We start from the raw sequence: 17339 nt of genomic DNA, 5'->3' as shown, positions 1-17339 counted from the left end.
TCTTAAAAATTCAGGCTAGCTCAAAGTCACTTTTCCAAAAACAAAGGAAGACCAATTGATTCAGCGTTGCCTTATAACTTAAATTCGAGATGTATGGAATCATCTTCGTTGCTTCTTTCAATAACCTCAGGAGTAATAAAAATTTTCTGATGATTAGGCAGCCAAGACTGCCACCTCAGTACTTTTCCACTGCCCTATTCACTTATTGATTGGTGGGTGTGCCTGCTGCTGTATGATGAATGTATTAGTTCACTGGTGATTGCTGCCCCAATCATTTATTGACTTGTTGGGCTGCCCCACTTTCCATTACTTCGTTAATTCATCAGCAATCACTGTCCCAGTGATTTACTGGCCGATGCACCCGTAGCTATATGAATTTATTATTCCATCGGATATGCCTCCTGCTGCATTCCTCACTTAATTCACTGGACAAGCCTCACTATTTGTAAGGCGGTGGTCACTCCACAAAATTAAATTAATTTGCTGGTAACTGTTGCCCCATTAATTCATTTTCCTTTGTCGTTTTTGTTGCTGCTCCATTACTTTATCGATTAGTTGGTTTGCTCACTCCTCATTTATTAGTCAGTGGGTACATTGCTCTATTAATCCAATGTTTTTTTTTGTGGCGCACCGAGACAAACAATCACCAGCCGCTCCAAGAAACAAAAATTGTGCTTCCGAAGTCTCTTGCTATCGATCCTGCACGGATAAAGCGCAGGTGTCTCTGCAATGTGCTATTCACAGCAGTGCACCTTTCTACCCTTGAGTTTATTAATTTACCAGTGCCTGCTTTCCATTAATTCGTTAACTTTTTCTTGCACCTGCTATGCTATTACTTAATTATATATCATTTTGCATTCAGTACTCCAGCACTTGATCCATTTGCCATTTTGTCTGATGGTGCGTTCATTTATTGATTTTTTTTGCTCTCTATGAATTTATTAATTCTTTGCTCCCTGGTGCTCCATTAGTTTAACAATTCAGTGCTGTGCCTGCTGGTCTATGAATTGATGATTTCACTGGTGCCCACTTCTATGTTTAATCGGCAGTCATCCACTGCTGCACTCATTATTATTTAGTTACCTGATTCCCCCAGCCCAAAAAAAATTATTTATCTTGTGATGTCAATTGCTGTAAGAGTTTATTAATTCAACGGTGTCGACTGTGCTGTGGTGCAATATTTGTCAGTATCCTTTCATTGTTGGCAGTGATTCATGTGGTTTGTGCGGACAGATTTTTTCCATCTGAAGCCCGCCTACTGCAGTTTGCGCACAGGCTGTGATTTTGGCAGGCAAACGTTCCTCCCGGGGAGCTAATTAAAATATGTTACAGTGAGAATTTGCCTCTCGTTTAGGACCCAAGTGCCATTCTTGTGTGACTCAGCACTGCCGTCCCGACTTCTTGAAGTCGCCCACAAATCATGGGTAATACAGGTGGCAGGCACCCTCCCACCAGGTGGGAGGCAAGGCATCCACCTTCTCGCATGCCAATTGCTGCAACGTTTGTCAAATATCTTACTGTTAGCTCGCAGTCTTACTTGGGTTCAGAATCACTTTTGCTTTTGTTTCTGGCATACGCATTGCCTTCAGTAAGCTCAAGGAGGTTCTGGCTGTTTCAAAAATTAGGGATTCCTTCTGGCTAGAGGACGAAGAGCGGCAGCACCAGATGGAAAGGCCACATCTAGCTGCAGCTGCAAGGACAGCACAGAAAGAAAGGAAGAAAGTCTTGCATTAATGTAGCGCTTTTCACAACCACTGGGCGTCTCAAAGTTTGTTTTTTTATTCATTCACGGGATGTGGGCTTCGCTGACTGGACCAGCATTTGTTGCCCATCCCTATTTGCCCTTGAGAAGGTGGTGGTGAGCTGCCTTCTTGATTCGTTGCAGTCTATGTGGTGTAGGTGCACCCACAGTGCTGCTAGGGAGGGAGTTCCAGGATTTTGACCCAGCCACGGTGAAGGAACAGCAACATGTTTCCAAAGTGCTCTACAGTTAATGAAGTACTTTGGAAGTTTAGTCAGTATTGTACTGTAGGAGACATAGCAACCAATTTGCACCTAGCATACGCCCAGAAACAGCAGTGTCATAATGGCCATATAATCTGTTTTTTGTGATGTTAATTAAGATATAAATATTGACCAGGACTCTGGGATAACTCTTCTGCTCTCCTTCAAAGAAGTGCCATAGGATCTTTAATATCTACCTGAGCAGGCAAAAGAGGCCTTGGTTTAATGTTTCACCCAAAAGACGGCACCTCCAACAGTGCAGCACTCCCTCAGTACTGCACTGCGGTGTCGGCCATAATTTTTTTGAGCAGGAGACTCCATAGTCATCCTTATCCTCCCATCAGGGTGTATAGATCACAGGTGACAATATCTGCACTTCTCAGAGGAGCAGTGCATTGGAGGCTGCACATTTCCCAGAAGGCTGTCGCAGACCAGTGCTGCCTGCTGCAACCAGAGTTGCAATTCATGACTTGTTGAAGCCATTGAAACTTACCATAGCCTTCAACTCCACTTCCTTCCAGGCGATAATAGTTTTTATCAGTAATATCAGTCAGTCTACAGCTCATGGTTCCTGATGGGTCACAGATACCATGTTTGCTAAAGGGGCTGAGTTCGTCATGTTCCCTGTGAACTACTGGAAACAGTACTAAGATTTGCACATATCACAGGATGTGTCCAAGTCCACAGCATCAGTGTCTGCTCACAAATTACCATGAGGGCTCCTGAATGTCAATCATTGCCTTCACCAGTTAGATCTTCCATTGCTTTAATGCAGAGCCTACAAAAGTCCTGCATTACCTCTTTTCAGGAAGGCCTGTTGCATTAAATGCCACCCAGGCACTCAACAGGCCAGCAGTGGACCTTCACCTGGGGAAGGACCCCACGGGCAGAAGCCCTGCCCACCAAGAGCTGCTGGCCAATCATAGGTTAGCAAGTTCTCTATACTCAGCAGCGTCTCTGGGAAGGCAGTGGCTGTTGCTGGTACTACACCACCTGAGGCCTCAGATGAGGGGAGACCCAGGCACAGGTGAGTGATGGGGGGAAGTGGGTCATGGGTTGGGGGGTCACAGGGGAGAAGCATGGCTTTCAGCAGGCCCCCTCCTTCCCTTGGTCAGATACTGAGCACCTTTGAATGAGGGACCCCCACTGTGGGAGCCTGCAAGCAAAAACACCCAGGTTTGCTTGTCGTGCTCCCTGCATGGCGAGTCCCCACCTGCCGCTGGGTTAATGCTGGCAGTGATGGGATAAAGCCTTCAAGTGGACATTAGTCAAGGTGGAAACAGGAAGGTGGCAGGGTCCCCACCTGCCTGATTAAATACCCCCGACACTAAACTCGCCATGGGGAAGGGCAGTAAATTCTACCTGTTATCTGGAACCTACATCATCTCAGCCCTAGGACAGCAGTGCAGATTTCCTTATGGCAGTGTCCTTGGCCCAATCATCGTCAACTGCTTCTGCAATGACCTTCCCTCCATTATAAGTTCAGAAGTGGGGATGTTTGCTGATGATTTCACAATGCCCAGAGCTCCTCTGATAATGAAGCAGTCTGAGCCCTCATGCAGCAAGACAATGCTCAGGCTCAGTCTGAATAGTGGCAAGCAACATTTGCAGCACTCAAGTGCCAGGCAATGGTTATCTCCAGCAAAAGAGCATCTAAACATTTTCCCTTGTCTTTTGGTGACATTATCATTGCTGAATCCCCCACCATCAACATCCTGTGTGTTACCGTTGACCAGAATAAACCTTATGGCAGTGATTTACTGCAAGTTATATTGATTTGTTCTGTAACAAGGACAATGTATGGAGCCACTAGTGGATGAAACTTTTTTGTTAAGATGACATACAACTGGTGTATTAAAACAGTACTACGGAATGTATTGCTGCTCACAAATAAAATACCTCATTTTTCAGGTTTATGCTAAAAAGGACAAAACCTGATTATAACTTGGCTCACTCTTCAACACGACTTACAGAGGAGGTACTGGCAGAGGACAGGGATGACTATGACTTTCTGATGCAGACAACAACAGTAAGTAGTTTGTGATGGTCACCTTCAATTAGAATTACATTTTAACCAAGTACTTCACTCATTTTTATTTGTTTTCAAACCAGTTTTCATAAACATGATTAAGTAGAACACAACTGGTGAATCTCATCGAGCTAGCTGCTGTTGTCCAGTATTTTTTATAAAGCATGAATGGATGTGAAATAATAAAGTAATTTGAATTATAAACAATTGGAGCAGGCACCATTTACTTAGTTTTCCATTTCTTCCCCCCACCTTTTCTGGTTTTGGGGTACAAAAGATGGCAGTGGTAGATGTACTGTTGCTTTCATTTAAAAAAATTGTGGAAACAAAATTAAAATGTACTTTGAGTTGTAACTAAAGTGTACAGTTTTATATTAAGCGTTGGCAGATGCATGTCACTTTTGTGTTTGATTACATGACTATGAGTAGAATTTTCTGCTCCCGCCAGCAGTGGGAATCATGGCGGTCAGGGGTCTAGATTTGGTGGGAGGCCATAGATCCGTTTCTTGATGTCAGGAAATTAGTTTGGAATCTTGTTTTCCCGACTTTCATGGCGGTGCGGTGAGACTGATCCAGGTCTTGGGGGGGTGAGTCAAGGAGCAGAGTGGAAGAGTGAATGGCTACCTGGATGCCATTCAGAAATGGCGCCCAGACGTTAGAGCGTATGAGGTGACCGCCAGGCAGGCCACTTTCCGCCTGCCCTGACATAAGGTTCGACATGCTCCTCACGGCTGCATAATTAATGAACTGAACAGCGCAAGATCTCAGCCGGTCCGTTCTCCAGCAGAAGTCACTCCAACTTTCGCTTCCGACACTGGACTTAGCCTTCAATCAAAAGATTCCGCCTCAAGTCTCTGCTGACATCAATCCTGTCCCGTTTCTATTTCAAAATATTACCTGTGCTGTCTCATTTATACAGTAGAACAATTTCAATCTGAAGCAGTTCTACAAACGCCTTGCCTTACAGTGATCTGGATTTTCCCCATTTTCATTGTGGAGTAAAATACAGAAGGAAGTGGCAGCTCTTTAACTTGGTGAATATGACATTGAGTAACTGTGCAATAGTCTTTTGTCCAGTTTGTGATTGGGACTTTATTGTCGAGACTTTTTCCGGTCTCTGGGAAGAAGCCCATACAGGTCAACTACGTGAGGCTGTTTTGCTGCTGGACTAAGCAAGTGAAACTATGTTGCAGGTTAATATTCTCTGCCTCTGTGTCATATTAGTAGAGTGGCAGTGAATGTTCTTAACATTTGAGGTTGAAAACAATGAAGAAGTGTTCTGAGATTTGGAGTCAGAGCCTCTCTGCTAATAAAAGTTTCCCCTTTTACAGTACTATTACTCTGTGAGAATATTTCCTGGTCAGGAGCCAACGAATGTGTGGGTCGGTTGGATTACTTCAGACTTTCATCAGTACGACACCGCTTACGATCTGGAGAAGGTTCGCACTGTGACAGTAACACTAGGAGATGAGAAAGGAAAGGTCCATGAAAGGTACAGTTTGAGCATCATGAAAGAGGAACTATAGAACGGCTGTGCATTCAGAGTTCACCAGCCAATAATTTCTTGCCCAAACGTTGAATGTTGGAAAAAATAAGGAGCGCCTCCTGGTAGGGATTTTTAAATTCTGGTGGGGAGGAAGAAACATTTTTTCTTCTATTCAGTCTATGGATCCAAGAGAGATGTCTCCCTAGATATGGGAACAATATTTAAGTCTTAACTGAATGAGGTTTTAAATTTAGTTGAATGATTGAAGGAGAATGAAGCATTCAGCATGAAAGAGAAACCAGAGGCTGGATTTAATGAGGCAATATAGGGAGTGCCATCACGCCAGGGAGCCCAGGTAAGTCCAGGGTTGCAGGTCTCGGTGAGGAGGGTGGGGGGCTGGGATTCAAGAGGCTGGGGGAGGGTTAAAGGGATAGATGAACATGATGGGGGGGGGGGGGGGGGGGGGGGGGGGGGGTGCGTGGGGAGGGGAGGAAGGGGAACTGGTGTCTCCAGAACTAAGGGCCACCATTTTAAAATTAGGGATCGCCTTTTTAGGACAGAGGTGAGGAGAATTTTTTTTTCTCAGAGGGTTGTGCGACTTGGAACTCTGCCTCAGGAGGTGGTGGAGGGCGGGGTCATTGAATATGTTTAAGACAGAGGTATATAGACTCTTGTTAGGCAAGGGGATCAGAGGTTATCGGGGGTAGATGGAAATGTGGAATTTGAAACACAAGCAGATCAGCAATGATCTTGAATGGCAGAACAGACTCGAGGGGCCGAATGGCATAATCCTACTCCTATTTCTTATGTTCTTAAGAATAGATATAGAATGATGAACAAGAAGGACGGTCACAAGAAGGTGTCAGCTGTTACTTGGACCAATGAGTGAAACTGTTATTTGAAGAATTGAAATAAACAAGATTTTGCTACGACTAAAGCAATGTTCCCTGTAAGCTGCATGGGTGTGCAGTGCAGCAATCCGGAATATACTGCACAGTGCAACAAACAGACTGCGCATAACCTTTGAGAGGCATGCTTGGCTGGCTATGCAGTCATCCTGAATGCTGTGCAGTGCAATGTACTGGTCACGCACAACCGAGAAACATTACAGCGATCATTGCAAGGGGCTTGGAATAGATGATGATATGACAATTCATTGACAGAGGAAAGATGTTGTATGTGTTTTGATTTAGCACACAACGTCACAAAACCTCCCAAGGTATTTAACATTATCAAGCAAAATTTGACACTGAGCCACACAAGGAGATATTAGGACTGATGACCAAAAGCTTGGTCAAAGAGGTAGATTTTAAGGAGCATCTTGGTGAGGGGAAAAACATTTAGAGAGGAGTTCCAGAGCTTAAGGTCTGGGAGGTGATTATGTGAGTGAGCAGTGGAAAAAGTGGAAAAGCAGTGGCGCTTTTAATAGGCCCACAAAACTAAAACATAAACATTTCTTCAGCTGCTTTGAAAGCAGCTTTCGGCAGTCCTTTTAAGGACCACTGGTTAGGCCGTTCAACATCTGTAACTGTAGTAGGGTGGCTGAGTTGTGCTATTAGTGATAGAGTTGACCTGCAGACACTTCTTGGATGAACATTAAGTTTATTTACAATATATTCAGCAGCAACATACGCTTTCATCTCCAACTCCATCTCTACACTGACTCCTGAGGTAGCTCACGCTACTCTCCTATTGATTACTACAGATCACGTGATCTTGCCTGACAAGTATTATTCTTAAAGGTACATTACGCACTAAATGAAACCATAATTACTACAGTTACAAATGGGTAAGAATTGTTATTGGGAAACTGATGTAGAATCCCAACTTGCATATTTAAACAGCCAACCTCCTGCTGGAACATGTGGGTGGAGTGCTTACCCTCTTAGGCCAGTGCGCAAACTACATCAGGTGGGCCTTGGCTTCAATGGGGTAGTCAAGTTGCCCCCTCCCTGATTTTCAACTGATGGCTGTTTGTTTTGTAATCATTGGAAATTACCTCCATTAAGTCACTCTGTAGGTTTGAACAAATCTGCCAAATGATCCTTACCAAAGCATCAGACAAGTTGTTGTGAAAATGCTCCAATTAATACTGGAATTAATTTGTCACATGTAGCATAAAGAAATTAAGTAGGCACCCCAATGACACTGATGGATTGTTAATGTTGAAACTGTGCTGCAACAGAATACGTGCTTGAAGTTGGTAATTAAGCAAGCTGTCCCCAATTGGGGAACGATGAGGGAATCATTGCAAGAGGGTATAAACCAGTTCACTCTGGGTGCCTGAGAGGAATTGAGGAAGTCTGTGAATTTATTTTGTTGTCTTGGAAAAAAAAATCTGTTTTAAGGTACAGGCTAGCTTCAGACTCATTCTTCCTCGACATACAATTATTGAATTAACATACATGCCTGCTCAATTATTGTGAGCTATACAGCCTTTAAGATTGTTCTATTCAAAGTATAATATGCTGGGGGTCATGATCTGAACAGCAGTGGAGTACAATGGTTGATCTTGCTGCCCCAGTGTCAACAAAAGAAAAATGAATCATCTTACATTCTCACTCCTGTTTAATGTAAATTGCCTACTAGAAAGTGCACAGGTAGATATCAGGAGTTTGGCTGCATTGCTCACATGGTTAAATTGCCTGCCAAGACCCGTTGCTTAGACGCATAAATATAGAATGAGCACTTGTGTGACTTACCGGAGGGCAGTGGGAAATTGTGGAACCCCACCCCGGCAGTGCCAAGGAAAGAAGCAACAGATGGGAGAAGGAATTATGCCAAGTGAAACTCATAACTGCAGCTGCAGAACTAAGAAATGCTTTCATGTCAGAGACAGAAAAATGTGATTAACTGTCGAGCTAAAGCTCTTTGATTCCCGGCATCGCTACGTCTGCCCACACACACATTGTAGCACTGATGAATTTTTCTGTAAATGTTTTTCCAATGCAGCGTCAAACGAAGCAACTGCTACATGGTGTGGGCAGGAGAAAGCACGAGCCCTGGGCAAGGACGTAATAACAATGGGCTGGAAATAGGCTGCCTGGTGGATACTGCCAGTGGCTTACTGACATTCACAGCCAATGGCAAGGAATTAAATACATATTATCAGGTATGTCAAATTGAAAAGAAGGAATAGCTTGACTTTTTTTTCGTAACTAGGCGCAGGGCTTGGTCAGCCAGCCCCTCAAGCCTGTTGCACTATTCAATCAGGTTAAGGCTAATCTGTACCACAACTCTATTTACCCACTTCAGTTCCACCTCCCTTAATATTCTTGCCTCCATTTAACATTGATATGATGCACTTACTTACCTAAAATCTATGGACCTTAGTCTTGAAAGTTTTAGTTGTCTCAGCACCCACAATCTTTTGGGGAAAGAGTTCTGGACTTCAACTACCTATTGAATGTTTCTTGATTTGGTCATTTTACTCAACCCCTTTACATGATATTCCATGGTAAAGTGGATAATCAGTCAGCTGACTCCTCTGCCAGTGCTGTGACTGGACACTGGAAGATATGAGAAGGCTTTTCTTTTATTTTTTTCACAGACTGTAGGCGTCACTGTCAAGCCCAGCACTTGTCACCTATCCCTAATTGCTGTTGAATTGAGTGACTTGCTAGGCCATTTCAGAGGGTAGACATTGCTCTGGGTCTGACTGAGTAATGTTGGCAGATTATCTTCCCTAAAGGACATTAGTGAACCAGTAGGTTTTTAACAACAGCTGATGGTAGTTGTCATAGGACTAGATTTGAAAGTGGGTTTAAAAATGGAGAGGCTTGTAAAATCCAGCGGGTGGTGATACCCTAGACTTAACTCTGAGTCCGAGCCCCTCTTTGCTGGGACTGCCTGTAGTCCTATTTTTGGCCACTGCTCCGGCCTGGTGGAGTACATCCAGCAGATGGCCAGCAGCTCTCTCAGGCAGCACTTCCTCCTGAGATAGGGGCAGCCTTCAGGATCCTGGATGTGCTTGCCATTGACTTTTTCCTGGGGTGGGGCGCAGGGACCATAGTGCCTCATAAAATCCAGCCCTTGGCACCATTACTGAGACTGGTTTTAGATTCCAGGTTTTTTAATTGAATTTAAATTCCACCAGCTGTTCTGGTGGGATTTGAACCGATGTCCCTAGAACATTAGCTTGGGCTTCTAGATTACAAGTCCGGTGACATTACCCGCATGCCACAGTCACCGTGATGTGGGTTGAAGCACTTTGTCTTCACTCCACAACTATCCCAGACGATCTAGTGGAGATTGGCAATTTACTATGTAAGTGGCAGTGAAGCTAACCCCCAATGCATCGCTTCACAGTGTAGCACACAATCCCATTGCTCTCCATGCTCACTCTCGGATTACACTGGCATCGTGCATCAACAACAGCAACTTACATTTATATAGCGCCTTTATCTGTCCCAAGACGCTTCACTGGAGTATTATAAAATAAAATATTACACTGAGTCACATCAGGAGATATTAGGTCAGATGATAAAAAGCCTTATCAAAGAGGTAGGTTTTGAGGAGTATCTTAAAGGAGGAAAGCAAGGGAGAGAGGCAAAGACTTGTAGGGAAGGCATTCTAGATTTTGGAGCCAAGGCAACTGAAGGCACGGCCACTAATCGTGGAGCGATTAAATTCAGGAATACTCTAGAGACCAGAATTAGATGAGCACAAATATCTTGGAAGGTGTGGAGGGGATTACAGAGATATGGATGGGAAAGGCCATGGGGTGGGGGGGTGCGGTTTGAAGACAAGGATGAGAATTTTAAAATCAGGATGTTGCTTGACTGGGAGCCATTGTAGGTCAGTGAGCACAGGGGTGATAGGTGAATGGGATTGGTGCAAATTAGGACATGGGCAGCAGAGTTTTGGATGTAAAGTTGATGGAGGGTAGAATGTGGGAGACCAGAAAGAGGTGCCTTGGAATTACGAAGTCTTGAGGTAACGACGACAAGAATGAGGGTTTCAGCAGCTGATGAACCCAGGCAGGGGTGAAGTCAGGCAATGTTACAGAGGGGGAAATAGGCAGTTTAGTTATGGCCGAATGTGTGATCAGAAGCTCACCTCAATGTCAAATTTGACACCAAAACTTTAAACAGACTGGTTTGTTGTCTAAGACAGTTGCTGGGGAGGGGGATGGAGTCAGTAGCTGGGGAACAGAGTTTGGAACAGTAACAAAAACAATGATTTCCCAATATTTATTTGGGGAAATTTCTGCTTATCCCAGTACTGGATCTTGGATAATTTAGCAACAGTGGAGGAGTTGAGAGAAGTGGTGGTGAAATAGAGCTGGGTCTTCTCAGCACATGTGTGAAAACTAACTCTGTTGCTGCGGATGATCTCACCAAAAACAGCATGTAAATGAGAAATAGGAGGGGGCCAAGGATAAATCCTGGGGGGACCCAAGAGGCAACGGTGTTTCAGCAGGAAGAGAAGCCATTGTAAGTGATTCTTTGGCTACGATTAGATAGCTAAGGATGAAACCAGGTGAGTGTAGTCCCACCCAATTAAATAACATTGGAGAGGCACTGGAGGAGGATGGTGTGGACAACCATGTCTCAGGCTGCTGACAAGTCAAGAAGTACAAGGAAGGATATGTTTACCTTTGTCACATTTAGATAGGATATAATTTGTGACTTTGACAGTAGTGTGGCAAGGGTGGAAACCTGATTGGAGGGTTTCAAACATCTTTCTGTGAACGATGGCCACAGATTTGGGATGCGACAAAAGGTTCAAGGAGTTTGGAGAGGAAAGGAAGGTCAGAGATGGGATGGTAGTTTGCAAGGGCAATGGGGTCAGGTTTTTTTGAGGAAAAAGGCCTTGATGACAGATTTAAAGGTGAGAGGAACAACATCTGAAGAGAAGGCGACTCACCACCACCCTTTTAAGGGCAATTGTGGTTGGGCGGAATATGCTGGCCTTGCCAGTGATACCCACGTCTCTTTAGTGAATGAACCTTAAAACATGGGATCCTTAATATCCATCCTAGGCATTGATATACATTGAGTCACATCATGGCAGGGTTGTGTTGGGTAAATGGACACATAACAGGTCATCACAACCGCAGCGCCTGGTTCCAGAAAGAAAAGGTTTTTAATTTAAAAACGTTTTTTTTCTTACTTTAAGGAGCTGAAATTTTCATGTGGGGAGTGTATCTGACACATTTATAGAATACAGCCAGCTGCACGTGTCATCCTAGTGTAGCTGGAGAGTGCATTATTGCAGGAAGAGTTTTCTCACAACACAACAAGCATTTTTGTTGTAGAAGAATGCTTGACTGAGAATATGTCTGCGATTGAACAATTGCAATTTATGTTTTATAAAATGCTTTTTAAACTGGCTACAACAACCCTTGAAGGCAAGCCATCAGTGAGCTTCATTCTGTATACTTGCTGCAGTGAGCACACCTTGGTCTTTGCAATGTAGGCTGTATCAAAATTGTTCATGGATTGCAATTTTTAAAAATGTAAAATGAAGTACACATTCCAGTTACAGATGAGTTGGTGGTGTGGACTGCACTCTGAGTTATTCATCATCTGGATTCATTATCGTGGGCTTGTTGCTAATTTATAATTCTAAGTAGGTATCTAACAAAAAAGTCACAAAAATAATTGCTGGAAAGTGCAACATTAGTTTGCTTGAACAATTATGGTTGTGTCCAGTGAAATACTGAGATGCGTATGTTATAAACATACCTTATAAATCTAAGGATTCAATTATCTTAAGGAACTCAGAATGTCTCTATAGAAAACTTAGCGATTGACCATAAACTTACAGAAACTTTCCTCAGCAGTCATGTGATTTATATTCTGTGTTTAGGTGGAACCAAGCACAAAACTGTTTGCAGCAGTATTTGCACAAGCCACAAGCCCCAATGTGTTCCAATTTGAACTAGGAAGGATTAAGGTAAGTCATGATTGTGTTGAATCTAAAATCCCATGCTTTCAATGGGGCGGTTTCCTTGAGGTGCAGTATTGGGTTAGGGTTATAAAACTGATCCGCAAGTGCATAATTGGTGAATTTATCCTGATGTACACATGAAAGGGTTCCATCTACTTAACGTTTTCAGCAATTGACTAAGGTCTTATAATATTGTGCTTAATTTTAGCCACATGACAATGTGGTCCAATTATCAACTCAAAATTTGCTATCAAGATAATGGAGAGGCAAATAACACTTGCCGTTACTTATGTGCAAATGCCAAAGCAACTCCAGGCAAGTACAGATGCATGATTGAAAGTGTAAATTGAAAAGCATCTGTTGGATAGGCATCGCTCTGCTCTGAAATTTATCTGGGTCCCCTTTCAAATCCATCAAGTGGCATTAGTTCCTGCACTTGCATGGAAGATGCAAAGGAAACTTGCTAAAGAAAGGCAAGTTTTGTCCATTTCATTCTAAGTGTCCTATGATGTGATGGGTATTAGTTCCTGGTAGTCACTACCTCTCTCACCGAAAATTATCTATTACAATATTTGGAATCTCATTATTTCAGATTTTGATTGTTGTTCGAGATTTAAAAACTTCATTACTTTCATTTTCTTCTTTCTTTTTTTAACCCCTCTTTTAATCCAATTTTTCTTTCCATCTCTATTTCTCTCTGTGTACTTGATATGATATTGAATTTATCACTGTTAATTACACTTCCTTGCCAGGCTTTGCATGACTAATTTCACAATGCTTAAATTTGATTAGTAAAGAAGAAACCCAGTTTCTTGCTCTGTTCACAGATCCCAGGTGCCCTGTAAAGGGCATTATCGTGCTTCCATCTCCCAATTCCAGCCCCTTACAGCCCAAATCTTATCAACATTTAATCAGCAAGGACAGCTGTAGTTAATGGTGGGTGCTGGTTGTTGCCCTGTCACAGGAAGCTTTGGGCCACAGTCTTTACGACTGTAGGGCTGCTGAATATTGGGCACTTCATCCCTCCATTATGCCTGAGGTCATCTAAGAACCTAACACAGATCGCATTTTCGTTACTGAGGCGTAGTTTGAGCCGAGAAATTTCCCAGTTCGCCAGACTCGTCTCAGTAGAAAGGCCCCTGAATGACGGGATCTTCACTCCGGGTGGGGGGGTGGGGGGGGGGGGGGGTTGCGGGGAGCGGCAAAGGGTTGGGCCAGCCGCCACCAAAAGCAGATCGCAGGCGGCCACAGGGACGGCTGAATTCCAGGGTGGGCTGTTTAAAGGGCTGCCTCGGCTCTCTGGGACTTTGTCTCCATTATTTGGTTGCATTTTAAGCCCTCGCCCTACAGACCCCAAGATCCCTTCACACTCACTCTCCATACTCCCATGCCAATTCGTGACCCATACCCACTCCCAATGACCCTTTGTAGCCCCATGCCAGTTAATGGCCCTTCCATGCCATTCACCCAGTGTACACTATGTACAGAACTAATGAATACACCAAGGGCATGAGTTGGCATGGGGGTTATAAGGGGCCATGGGATTGAATGGGAGGGGGGTGCTAGAGTTAATATTGGGGCATAGGTAAGGTTGTTTTAACTTACCTTCCAAAAGGTTGCCAAGTTCAGACTATGGCTCAAGAATCCCCTGAGATGCATGAAGCATGAATCATGGAGAAGCTGGCCCAACTCTACCAAAAAATTGCAGTGGACTAGGAGATGCCTACTCCTGCAATGGAGCCAGCCAGGTCAGGAGTGCAGGGTGTGGGCTTTCTGCCTGCACCCTTATTCCCCCCACCATTGAAAATTGGGGGTGCCAGGAAGGGGCGTGGGAATCCTGGAATAAGGTCCCACTTGCCATTTCTAAATGGCTGCAGAGCCCTTATCACGAAAATCTGGGCTGCAGTGTATATAATAACTCAACTCAGAAGTTGAGTTTCCTTCCTTGGAAACTGCACAGCAGCTGATTCATTAATGTCATATAATTCTCATTGTGATTGGAATACAGTGTCAGTCAATGAGTTGGAGGTGGAGGGGTGTTGGGAGGAGAGGGAACTCAACAAACAGTGTATTGTACAACAGACAAAATGTATTTGCTTAACAAACAGCTATTCAAACAAAATATGTTTACAGAGTTTATTCAAAGAGTCCGCAGCAAGCAGAGCTCTTGACCAAAGCAACTTTTCCCGATAAAAGCACCAGCAAATTGCAAAGGTTGCATCCTGTGCATAACATTAATCCTAGTCCCTTACAGCATATGGTCTCCAGGCACGATTAATGGGGGTGTTACCCAATCATCCCATTCTACTGGGAAAAGTGGTGACAGTGTGGCTACTCCCTGAATTTGTTGACGTGATGCTACTACAGCAGTTCTAGGCAGTGTTCCACACATTCACCATCCTCCCTGTAAGGTAGTTAAATCTTCAGGATATCTTTCCTCTTCTGAGTTTGAACCCAGTCTCCCTGGTTACAGAGTATGTGGTTGCATTCGACAATTCATCCAGATTCAGTTAACACTTAAGCCCCGAGGAGTCTTGAAAACACATGCCTGTAGAAATCTGTCTCCAGTCCTCTCTCCTCCCATTTTACAATGTCTTCCACTTCCTTAATGAGGTCATGAGTTTTTTCTTAGCATGGTAATTGATACCAGAATTTAAATGCTCTGGAGTGATTTTAATACAGTTATTTATCTTTATGCTGTTGTCTAAGCTTTTTGCTTATATTATTATCTTGTAAACGATTTCAGATTATTCAATATGTGAGGTGACTGTGTGCTGAGAGCTTTTCATTGCTCTAAAGCTATTTTTACTTCACGTTCTTGTAGTCTTGTTTTAAAATAATTGATCTTCCAGCAATAGCACTGGGTGCTATGTCACTTATTACCTTCAAAAACAAGCTGAATAGATGTATATTTGGAGTGAGATCGAAAGCTATAGGGATAGATATAACCTGAGCAGATCAACAATTACGTTGACCTCAATGTTATTTCCACAATGATAGGTGGAAAAGAGTAGCAGAGGGTTAAAAACTAAAAAAACACGACATGCAGCAGGTCTGCTGCTATTTCCGCTGTGCTGATTTCCATGTTGTGTGAGTGTCCTGTGGTGGTACACTTCATTATCATATTTAAATCTGGCAATTGGGAGTCTGTTTTAATTTATGAGTTGCAGTGCAGATTTCCTAGGGCTCGGGAAACCTGGCAGTAAAAGGGAAGGTGTGAGCTATCAGTTCAAGAAGGTAAGGCCTTTAGTGTGTACATTTATGACTGTGTCACTCTTGCAGTTACTGGGCATAATTTAATAGGGCCCTCGGGAGCGAGTTGGAGTGCCCATCGCCTTCCCAACCCGTGGAATTCTCTTAGTGGTGGGGATGATGGAGGATGGGCTTTTTGCCCAGAGGCTAATTGAGGACCTTAAGTGGCTTATTAAGGGCTTCTTCCGGCCGTTGCTAGCATTTTACCAGTGGCAGGGAAGTCCTCCTGACTGGGCACCCAAAGGCCCACACAGGTGCTCTGCTATGGCAAGGGCCGCCTCTATAGAAATACCCCTTGCTGCCCTCAGCAGCCAGTGTGTATAACAATAGAAAAAAAAGCAGTCACGCTGGCCTCTTTCACTTCGAGGAGAATTTTCCCCATATCGGGAGTGGGCATGGGTGGGTGTGGGCCCAATCGCCGCCCGCGATCGGGTCTGCGCTGCCATTTTACGCGCGGGTGGGCCAATTAAGGCCCACCCAGTGTACTTCACGACTCCCGTGCATAGCAGGAGTGGGTGGGCAGTGGCGGGCATGCTCAGGCCGCCGGGTCCAGTGGCGTCCTGGCGGCGTGTATGAAGGAAGGCCTGGCAGCATTGCAAAGGCTGCTCGCAATGACTGGGTGAAGGGCTCTGCAGAGGGGCAATGGAGGTTATGCAAGCCCGGAGGGTAGGCCATCGGGGCAGGCCAGGCCGGAGGGTAGGCCATCAGGGCAGGCCAGGCCGGAGGGTGAGCCAGCAGGGCAGACCAGGCCGGAGGGTAGGCCATCGGGGCAGGCCAGGCCGGAGGGTGGGCCAGCAGGGCAGTGTGCCCCTTGTTTTTCTAACGAGTGCCTAGCTGCCCTCCTGGAGGAAGTGGCAATGCGGCAGGAGGTTCTCCTTCTGAGGGACGGGAGGTGGAGGCCTCCCCACCTGACCAAACGTGCGTGGGAGGAGGTGGCCGAGAGTGTTAGTGCCCATGATGTGGTGCGGCACACATGGCTCCCCTGCAGCAAAAGGTTCAATGATCTTCTGTGCTTGGGAAGGGTAGGTACCATGTTGTCTCAAGTCGCTTAATGCAGCCGCCACCCTTTCTCCCCAACGTCCACCCACCCGCACCCCCACCAACTCTGACTACAGTAACGTCATTGAATCCCTCATGGCATGGATCGCTCGCTGGGTGTGTCAGCAGAGATTGCGCATGCCCAGTTCACCCTGAGAGAGTTGAGCTAGGATGTGTTCTGTATCCGCAGCATCTGTGACATTAACACCCAGAGTATAGAATGGGGTTGAAAGTCAAGGGTCTGCACCTAGGCAGAGTGCTGGAACTGCGAAGCATGTCAAAGTCAGGGTGCTAACATGCTGGGAGGGGAGATTCCAGTTGGTGGGGCACCAATCCATCTGCTGGTCTTTGCGCTCCATGTGCTTGTGCCTCCTTGCTTAGCAAAGTGACACCTTGTGGTGCCACATGTGAAGGAGGCAGCATTTGGCCAATGGGGAGGGTGGTGAGTGGGTCAGCCCTGGCTTGTTTAGGTGAGTGTGTGGCAGCTGCAGGGTGACGAAGAACTGGAGTCCTGCAACATCCCACTTTGGCTGGGGTGGCAGGGATGCGATGGGAATTCAGGTGCAGGCTGGATTAATCAATGCTCCTCTCTCCTTTTTCATTAAAAGACTGCGCACAATGCGTCGGAACCAATAC

The 17339-nt window shown here is 44.9% G+C and overlaps 1 protein-coding gene and 1 non-coding gene across 2 annotated transcripts in view; one reads left to right on the top strand and one right to left on the bottom strand.

The window, feature by feature from the left end:
* Positions 1–17339, top strand: part of ryr2a (ryanodine receptor 2a (cardiac)) — an 806696-nt gene that overhangs the window by 541597 nt on the left and 247760 nt on the right. Inside the window, exons 31-34 of the mRNA XM_041213076.1 lie at positions 3916–4033; positions 5365–5525; positions 8472–8631; positions 12333–12419. Of these exons, the coding sequence (XP_041069010.1) occupies positions 3916–4033; positions 5365–5525; positions 8472–8631; positions 12333–12419 (526 nt within the window). The remainder of the gene's footprint in view (positions 1–3915; positions 4034–5364; positions 5526–8471; positions 8632–12332; positions 12420–17339) is intronic.
* On the bottom strand, positions 624–757 carry LOC121275542. The gene has a single exon (XR_005942504.1). It is a non-coding gene; the product is annotated as a U11 spliceosomal RNA (small nuclear RNA).

The sequence above is a fragment of the Carcharodon carcharias genome, chromosome 2 (genome assembly GCF_017639515.1).
Source record: "Carcharodon carcharias isolate sCarCar2 chromosome 2, sCarCar2.pri, whole genome shotgun sequence".
NCBI lineage: Eukaryota > Metazoa > Chordata > Chondrichthyes > Lamniformes > Lamnidae > Carcharodon > Carcharodon carcharias.
The sequence above is the reverse complement of the archived record's forward strand: the minus strand, read 5'-3'. Positions and strand labels throughout refer to the sequence as shown.